Consider the following 8,092-nt stretch of genomic DNA (forward strand, 5'->3'; position numbering starts at 1 on the left):
GATGGTTTGGACTGGTTTGGGATGGTTTGGGGTGGTTTGAACTGGTTTGGACTGGCTTGGAATGGTTTGGGATAGTTTAAACTGGTTTGAACTGGTTTGAACTGGTTTGTGCTGGTTTGGACTGGTTTGGATTGGTTTGAACTGGTTTGGACTGGTTTGGACTGGTTTGAACTGGTTTGGACTGATTTGAACTGGTTTGGGATGGTTTAAACTGTTTGAACTGGTTTGGGGTGGTTTAAACTGGTTTGAACTGGTTTGGGGTGGTTTAAACTGGTTTGGGATGGGAGAGGGGATGTGACTGGTTTATATTGGTTTATACTGGGAGGGACCCAAGGGATGTTAGTGGGTTATACTGGTTTATACTGGGTTATACTGGTTATACTGGGTTATACTGGGTTATACTGGGTTATACTGGGATATACTGGTTTATACTGGGTTATACTGGGTTATACTGGTTATACTGGGTTATACTGGGTTATACTGGGAGGGATGCAGGGCTGTTACTGGTTATACTGGAGGAGGGTGTTACTGGTTATACTGGTTTATACTGGGTTATACTGGGAGGGACACAAGGGGTGTTAGTGGTTTATACTGGGTTATACTGGTTTATACTGGGTTACACTGGGAGGGGCGGGTGGGTGTCACTGGTTAAACTGGGACAGGCCCAGTTCAATCCCTCAAAGTCTCCAGTTCCCATTCCCAGTGTTCCCAGTACCCCCAGTTCCCACTCCCAGTGTTCCCAGTATCCCCAGTTCCCATTCCCAGTACTCCCAGTATCCCCAGTTCCCATTCCCATCACTCCCAGTATTCCCAGTTACCCATTCCCAGTACTCCCAGTATCCCCAATTACCCATTCCCAGTGCTCCCAGTATCCCCAGTTCCCATTCCCGTCACTCCCAGTTCCCCCCAGCCTGTCCGACACCCCCGCGCCGCCAGGTGTCGCTGTCCCGGAAGTGCCCCAGTTCCCGGAAGTGCCGCTCTGGCCGCAGCTCTCGCTATCCCGGAAGTGCCGCTCTGGCCGCAGCTCTCGCTATCCCGGAAGTGCCGCTCCGGCCGCTCCTCTATGGTCAATTCCTCCCCCTCCTTGCGGCGCTGTCACATGACCGAAACCCTCCCGCATCACGTGATCTGCGACGCGCGTGACGTCACTGTTTGCGGAAGTGCCGGTGCGGAGCCGGGTGAGGGCCGGGGGCGCTCGGCGGCGTTTTGGGGACATTTGGGGACATTCGGGGATCCCTGGGGCGATCCCGGGGCCCGGGGCGCGTGTGGGGCGGGTCGGGGGGGGTGTTCGGGCGGGTTCGGGCAGGTTCGGGCGGGTTCGGGCAGGTTCGGGCGGGCTCGGGAGGGCTCGGGCAGGTTCGGGTAGGCTCGGGCAGGTTCGGGTGGGCTCGGGCAGGTTCGGGAGGGCTCGGGCAGGTTCGGGCAGGTTCGGGAGGGCTCGGGAGCGGCTTTGGGCCAGGCCCTGGGGGCGCAGCGGGGTCCGTGTCACCTCCTGTCCCCGTGTCCCCTCCTGTCCTTGTGTCCCCTCCTGTGTCCCCTCCTGTCCCCGTGTCCCCTCCTGTCCCCGTGTCCCCTCCTGTCCCCGTGTCCCCTCCTGTCCTTGTGTCCCCTCCTGTGTCCCCTCCTGTCCCCCCTCTGTCCCTCCCGTGTCCCCAGTGTCTGTTTGTCCCCTGTCGCCAGCTCCAGGTGCCACCACACCCCCGTGTCCCCCACCTGTGTCCCCAGTGTCCCATCTGTGTCCCCAGTGTCCCATCTGTGTCCCCAGTGTCCCATCGGTGTCCCCGTGTCCCCTCACTGTCCCCAGTGTCCCACTGATGTCCTCAGTGTCCCATGGGTGTCCCCAGTGTCCCATCGGTGTCCCCAGTGTCCCATGGGTGTCCCCAGTGTCCTATCAGTGTCCCCAGTGTCCCATCGGTGTCCCCAGTATCCCATCAGTGTCCCCAGTGTCCCATCACTGTCCCCAGTGTCACATTGGTGTTCCCAGTGTCACATTGGTGTCCCCTGTGTCCCATCGGTGTCCCCAGTGTCCCCTCACTGTCCCCAGTGTCCCATCAGTGTCCCCAGTGTCACATCGGTGTCCCCAGTGTCCCCTCACTGTCCCCAGTGTCCCATTGGTGTCCCCAGTGTCACAGTGATGTCCCCAGTGTCACTCTGCTGTCCCCAGGTGTCCCCATGGAGCTGCTGAGGCAGAACCAGCGCGCTCTGTCCCGTGTCCCCTCAGTGTCCCCGTGTCCCCAGTGTCACTCTGCTGTCCCCAATGTCCCCAATGTCCCCAGGTGTCCCCATGGAGCTGCTGTTCGGGCGGCGCCGCACGCCGGAGGAGCTGCTGAGGCAGAACCAGCGCGCTCTGTCCCGTGTCCCCTCTGTGTCCCCTCTGTGTCCCCAGTGTCACTCTGCTGTCCCCAGTGTCCCCAGGTGTCCCCATGGAGCTGCTGTTCGGGCGGCGCCGCACTCCCGAGGAGCTGCTGAGGCAGAACCAGCGCGCTCTCGCCCGCGCCGTGCGGGAACTGGACCGGGAGCGGCAGAAACTGGAGGCGCAGGAGAAGAAAATCATCGTGGACATCAAGAAAATGGCCAAGCAGGGCCAGATGGTCAGAGGGGACACTGGGGACAGGGGGGGACACTGGGGACAGGGGGGACAAAAGGGACACTGGGGACAGTGGGGACACTGGGGACAGGGGGGACAAAAGGGACACTGGGGACAGGGGGGGACAGTGGGGACAGCAGGGACAAAGGGGCACTGGGGACAGTGGGGACAGAGGGACAGGGGAGATACTGGGGACAGTTGGAGCAGAAGGGACACTGGGGACAGAGGGGACACTGGGGACAGGGGGGGACACTGGGGACATTGGGGACAGAGAGGACACTGGAGACAGGGAGGGACAGAGGGACAGTGGGGACAAAAGGGACACTGGGGACAGGGGGGACAGTGGGGAGAGAGGGGACACTGGTGACAGAGGGGACACTGGGGACATTGGGGACACTGGGAACAGGGTGGACACTGGGGACACAGGGGGGACACTGGGGACAGCAGGGACAGGGGGGACAGGGACTGGGGACACAGGACAGACAGGGATCAGGGGACACAGAACAAGGGACAAAGGGACAGACAGGGACAGGGGGACATGGAGGGGACAAAGGGACAGGGATTGGGGGATACTGGACAAACAGACATGGAGGGCACAAGGGGACACTGAAGGGGACATGGAGTGTCCCCTGTCTCTCCCTGCTGTCCCTGCTGTCCCCCAGTGTCTCCTGTCTGTCCCTGCTGTCCCCTGTCTGTCCCCAGCATGCTGCCCCCTTTCCCTGTCCCTGTCCTGATGTGTCTCTGCTGTCCCCAGGATGCTGTCCCTGTCCCTGCTGTCCCTGACATGCCCCCATTGTCCCTCTCCCCATCCTTGATCAGTCCCTGTTATCCCTGTCCCTGCAGTACCTGTCCCCATCCCTGTCCCTATTATCCCTGTCCCTGCTGTCCCTGTTATCCCTGTCCCTGCTGTCCCTGTCCTGTCCCTGTCCCTATTATCCCTGTCCCTGCTGTCCCTGTTATCCCTGTCCCTGCTGTCCCTGTCCTGTCCCTGTCCCTGTTATCCCTGTCCCTGCTGTCCCTGTGCTGTTCCTGATCTGTCCCTGCTATCCCTGTCCCTGATGTGTCCCTGTCCCTGCTGTCCCTGATCTGTGTGTCCCTGTCCCTGAGGTGTCCCTGCTGTCCCTGTCCCTGATCTGTGTGTCCCTGTCCCTGATGTGTCCCTGCTGTCCCTGCTGTGTCCCTGCTGTCCCTGATGTGTCCCTCCTGTCCCTGTCCCTGAGGTGACCCTGTCCCTGTCCCTGCTGTCCCTGCTGTGTTCCTGCTGTCCCTGATGTGTCCCTCCTGTCCCTGTCCCTGATGTGTCCCTGCTGTCCCTGATGTGTCCCTGCTGTCCCTGTCCCTGCTGTCCCTGAGCTGTCCCTGTCCCTGCTGTCCATGCTGTGTCCCTGCTGTCCCTGATCTGTCCCTGTCCCTGAGGTGTCCCTGTACCTGTCCCTGTCCCTGTCCCTGCTGTCCCTGAGGTGTCCCTGCTGTCCCTGTCCCTGCTGTCCCTGAGGTGTCCCTGCTGTCCCTGTGCCTGTCCCTGAGCTGTCCCTGATGTCCCTGTCCCTGCTGTCCCTGTCCCTGATGTCCCTGTCCCTGATGTCCCTGTCCCTGTCCCTGATGTCCCTGATGTCCCTGTCCCTGATGTCCCTGTCCCTGCTGTCCCTGTCCCTGTCCCTGTCCCTGTCCCTGTCCCTGAGCTGTCCCTGCTGTCCCTGTCCCTGAGCTGTCCCTGATCTGTCCCTGCTGTCCCTGTCCCTGACATGTCCCATCCCTGTCCCAGGACGCCGTGCGGGTCATGGCCAAGGACCTGGTCCGCACCCGGCGCTACGTGCGCAAGTTCATCGCCATGAGAGCCAACGTGCAGGGGGTGGCACTGAGAGTGCAGACCCTGAAATCCAACAGCGCCATGGCCAGCGCCATGCGGGGGGTGACACGGGCCATGGCCACCATGAACCGCCAGGTGCGTGCCTGTGTCACTGTGTGACACTGTGTGTCACTGTGTGTGTCACTGTGTGTCACTGTGTGTGTGTCACTGTGTGTGTCACTGTGTGACACTGTGTGTCACTGTGTGTGTCACTGTGTGTCACTGTGTGTGTGACTGTGTGTGTCACTGTGTGTGTGTCACTGTGTGTGTCACTGTGTGTGTCACTGTGTGTGTCACTGTGTGTCACTGTGTGTGTCACCTGGGGTGGCACTGAGAGTGCAGACCCTGAAATCCAACAGCGCCATGGCCAGCGCCATGCGGGGGGTGACACGGGCCATGGCCACCATGAACCGCCAGGTGCGTGCCTGTGTCACTGTGTGACACTGTGTGTCACTGTGTGTGTCACTGTGTGTGTCACTGTGTGTGTGTCACTGTGTGACACTGTGTGTCACTGTGTGTGTCACTGTGTGTGTGTCACTGTGTGTGTCACTGTGTGTCACTGTGTGTCACTGTGTGTGTCACTGTGTGACACTGTGTGTGTCACTGTGTGTGTGACTGTGTGTCACTGTGTGTCACTGTGTGTGTCACTGTGTGTCACTGTGTGTCACTGTGTGTGTCACCTGGGGTGGCACTGAGAGTGCAGACCCTGAAATCCAACAGCGCCATGGCCAGCGCCATGCGGGGGGTGACACGGGCCATGGCCACCATGAACCGCCAGGTGCGTGCCTGTGTCACTGTGTGACACTGTGTGTCACTGTGTGTGTCACTGTGTGTGTGTCACTGTGTGTGTCACTGTGTGTCACTGTCACTGTGTGTGTCACTGTGTGTGTCACTGTGTGTGTCACTGTGTGTGTCACTGTGTGTCACTGTGTGTCACTGTGTGTGTCACTGTGTCACTGTGTGTGTGTCACTGTGTGTGTCACTGTGTGTGTCACTGTGTGTGTGTCACTGTGTGACACTGTGTGTGTCACTGTGTGTGTCACTGTGTGTCACTGTGTGTGTCACTGTGTGTCACTGTGTGTCACTGTGTGTGTCACTGTGTGTGTCACTGTGTGTGTGACTGTGTGTCACTGTGTGTGTCACTGTGTCACTGTGTGTGTGTCACTGTGTGTCACTGTGTGTAACTGTGTGTGTCACTGTGTGTCACTGTGTGTGTGTCACTGTGTGTGTCACTGTGTGTGTGTCACTGTGTGTGTGACTGTGTGTCACTGTGTGTGTCACTGTGTCACTGTGTGTGTGTCACTGTGTGTGTCACTGTGTGTGTGTCACTGTGTGTCACTGTGTGTGTGTCACTGTGTGTGTCACTGTGTGTCACTGTGTGTGTCACTGTGTCACTGTGTGTGTGTCACTGTGTGTCACTGTGTGTCACTGTGTGTGTCACTGTGTGTCACTGTGTGTGTGTCACTGTGTGTGTGTCACTGTGTGTGTGACTGTGTGTCACTGTGTGTGTCACTGTGTCACTGTGTGTGTGTCACTGTGTGTGTCACTGTGTGTGTGTCACTGTGTGTCACTGTGTGTGTCACTGTGTGTGTCACTGTGTGTGTCACTGTGTGTGTGTCACTGTGTGTGTGACTGTGTGTCACTGTGTGTGTCACTGTGTCACTGTGTGTGTGTCACTGTGTGTGTCACTGTGTGTGTGTCACTGTGTGACACTGTGTGTCACTGTGTGTGTGTCACTGTGTGTGTCACTGTGTGTGTCACTGTGTGTGTCACCTGGTCATGGTGTCAGCACTGACACAGATGGAGGCACCGGATTCCCCAGTGTCCTCAGTGTCCCCAATGTCCCCAGTGTCCCCAGCATCCCCAGTGTCCCCAGTGTCCCCAATGTCCCCAGTGTCCCCAATGTCCCTGTGTGTCCCCTGGATGTCCCCAGTGTCCCCAGTGTCCCTGTGTGTCCCCAATGTCCCTAGTGTCCCCAGTGTCCCATTGTCCCTTGGATGTCCCCAATGTCCCCAGTGTGTCCCCAATGTCCCTGTGTGTCCCCAGTGTGTCCCCAATGTCCCTGTGTGTCCCCAGTGTCCCCAGTGTCCCTGTGTGTCCCCAATGTCCCTAGTGTCCCCAATGTCCCCAATGTCCCCAGTGTCCCCAGTGTCCCAGTGTCCCCAATGTCCCTGTGTGTCCCCAGCTGAAGCTGCCCCAGATCCAGCGCATCCTGCTGGAGTTCCAGAAGCAATCGGAGCTGATGGACATGAAGGAGGAGCTGATGAACGACGCCATCGACGACGCGCTGGGGGACGAGGACGACGAGGACGAGAGGTGGGGACATGGGGACACTGGGGACACTGGGGACACTGGGGACACTGGGACATGGGGACACTGGGGACACTGGGGACATGGGGACACTGGGGACACTGGGGACACTGGGGACATGGGGACACTGGGGACACTGGGGGGACTGGGGATACTGGGGACACTGGGGACACTGGGGACACTGGGGACACTGGGGACATGGGGACATGGGGACACTGGGGACATTGGGGGGACACTGGGGACACTGGGGACACTGGGGACACTGGGGACATTGGGGACACTGGGGACACTGGGGGGACATTGGGGACACTGGGGACACTGGGGACACTGGGGACACTCAGGGGGACATTCAGGGACAGCCTGTCACACCCAGTTGATACCTGGGGACACTTGGGGACATGGGATGGAGCGGGTGCCAGTGTGTCCCAGTATATCCCAGTCCCCCCCAGTCTATCCCAGTCCATCCCAGTTTATTCCCAGTTTATTCCTAGTCTCTCCCAGTCCATCCCAGTCTCTCTCACAGTCCCTCCCAGTCCCCCCCAGTCCATCCCAGTCTCTCCCAGTGCCCCCCAGTCTCTCTCCCAGTCCCCCCAGTCCCTCCCAGTCCCCCCCAGTCCATCCCAGTCCCCCCCAGTCCCCCCCAGTCTCTCTCCCAGTCCATCCCAGTCCCCCCCAGTCCATCCCAGTCCATCCCAGTCTCTCCCAGTCCCCCCCAGTCCATCCCAGTCTCCCCCAGTCTCTCCCAGTCCATCCCAGTCCATCCCAGTCCCTCCCAGTCCATCCCAGTCTCTCTCCCAGTGCCCCCAGTCCCCCCTAGTCTCTCCCAGTCCCTCCCAGTCCATCCCAGTCTCTCTCCCAGTCCCCCCCAGTCCCCCCCAGTCCCTCCCAGTCCATCCCAGTCTCTCTCCCAGTCCCCCCCAGTCTCTCTCCCAGTCCATCCCAGTCCCTCTCCCAGTGCCCCCAGTCCCCCCCAGTCCATCCCAGTCCATCCCAGTCTCTCTCCCAGTCCATCCCAGTCCCCCCCAGTCTCTCCCAGTCCCTCCCAGTCCATCCCAGTCTCTCTCCCAGTCCCCCCCAGTCTCTCCCAGTCCATCCCAGTCTCTCCCAGTCCCTCCCAGTCTCTCCCAGTCCCTCCCAGTCCATCCCAGTCCCTCCCAGTCCATCCCAGTCTCTCCCAGTCCATCCCAGTCCATCCCAGTCCATCCCAGTCTCTCTCCCAGTCCATCCCAGTCTCTCTCCCAGTCTCTCTCCCAGTCCCCCCAGTCTCTCCCAGTCCCTCCCAGTCCATCCCAGTCTCTCTCCCAGTCCCCCCAGTCTCTCCAGTCCATCCAGTCCATCCCAGTCCA

At 59.8% G+C, this 8,092-nt stretch overlaps 1 protein-coding gene across 1 annotated transcript; it reads left to right on the forward strand.

Moving 5' to 3' along the window:
• Positions 1 to 1,098: 1,098 nt before the first annotated feature.
• Positions 1,099 to 6,756, forward strand: CHMP2A (charged multivesicular body protein 2A; the record flags this gene model as incomplete). Its single annotated transcript, XM_079331734.1, has 4 exons — positions 1,099 to 1,178; positions 2,416 to 2,591; positions 4,353 to 4,532; positions 6,622 to 6,756. Coding segments are annotated over exons 1-4 (570 nt in total), but the record flags the coding sequence as incomplete, so codon positions are not given.
• Positions 6,757 to 8,092: the final 1,336 nt, after the last annotated feature.

The sequence above is a fragment of the Erithacus rubecula genome, assembly GCF_903797595.1.
Source record: "Erithacus rubecula genome assembly, contig: scaffold_1006_arrow_ctg1, whole genome shotgun sequence".
Taxonomy (NCBI): Eukaryota; Metazoa; Chordata; class Aves; order Passeriformes; family Muscicapidae; genus Erithacus; species Erithacus rubecula.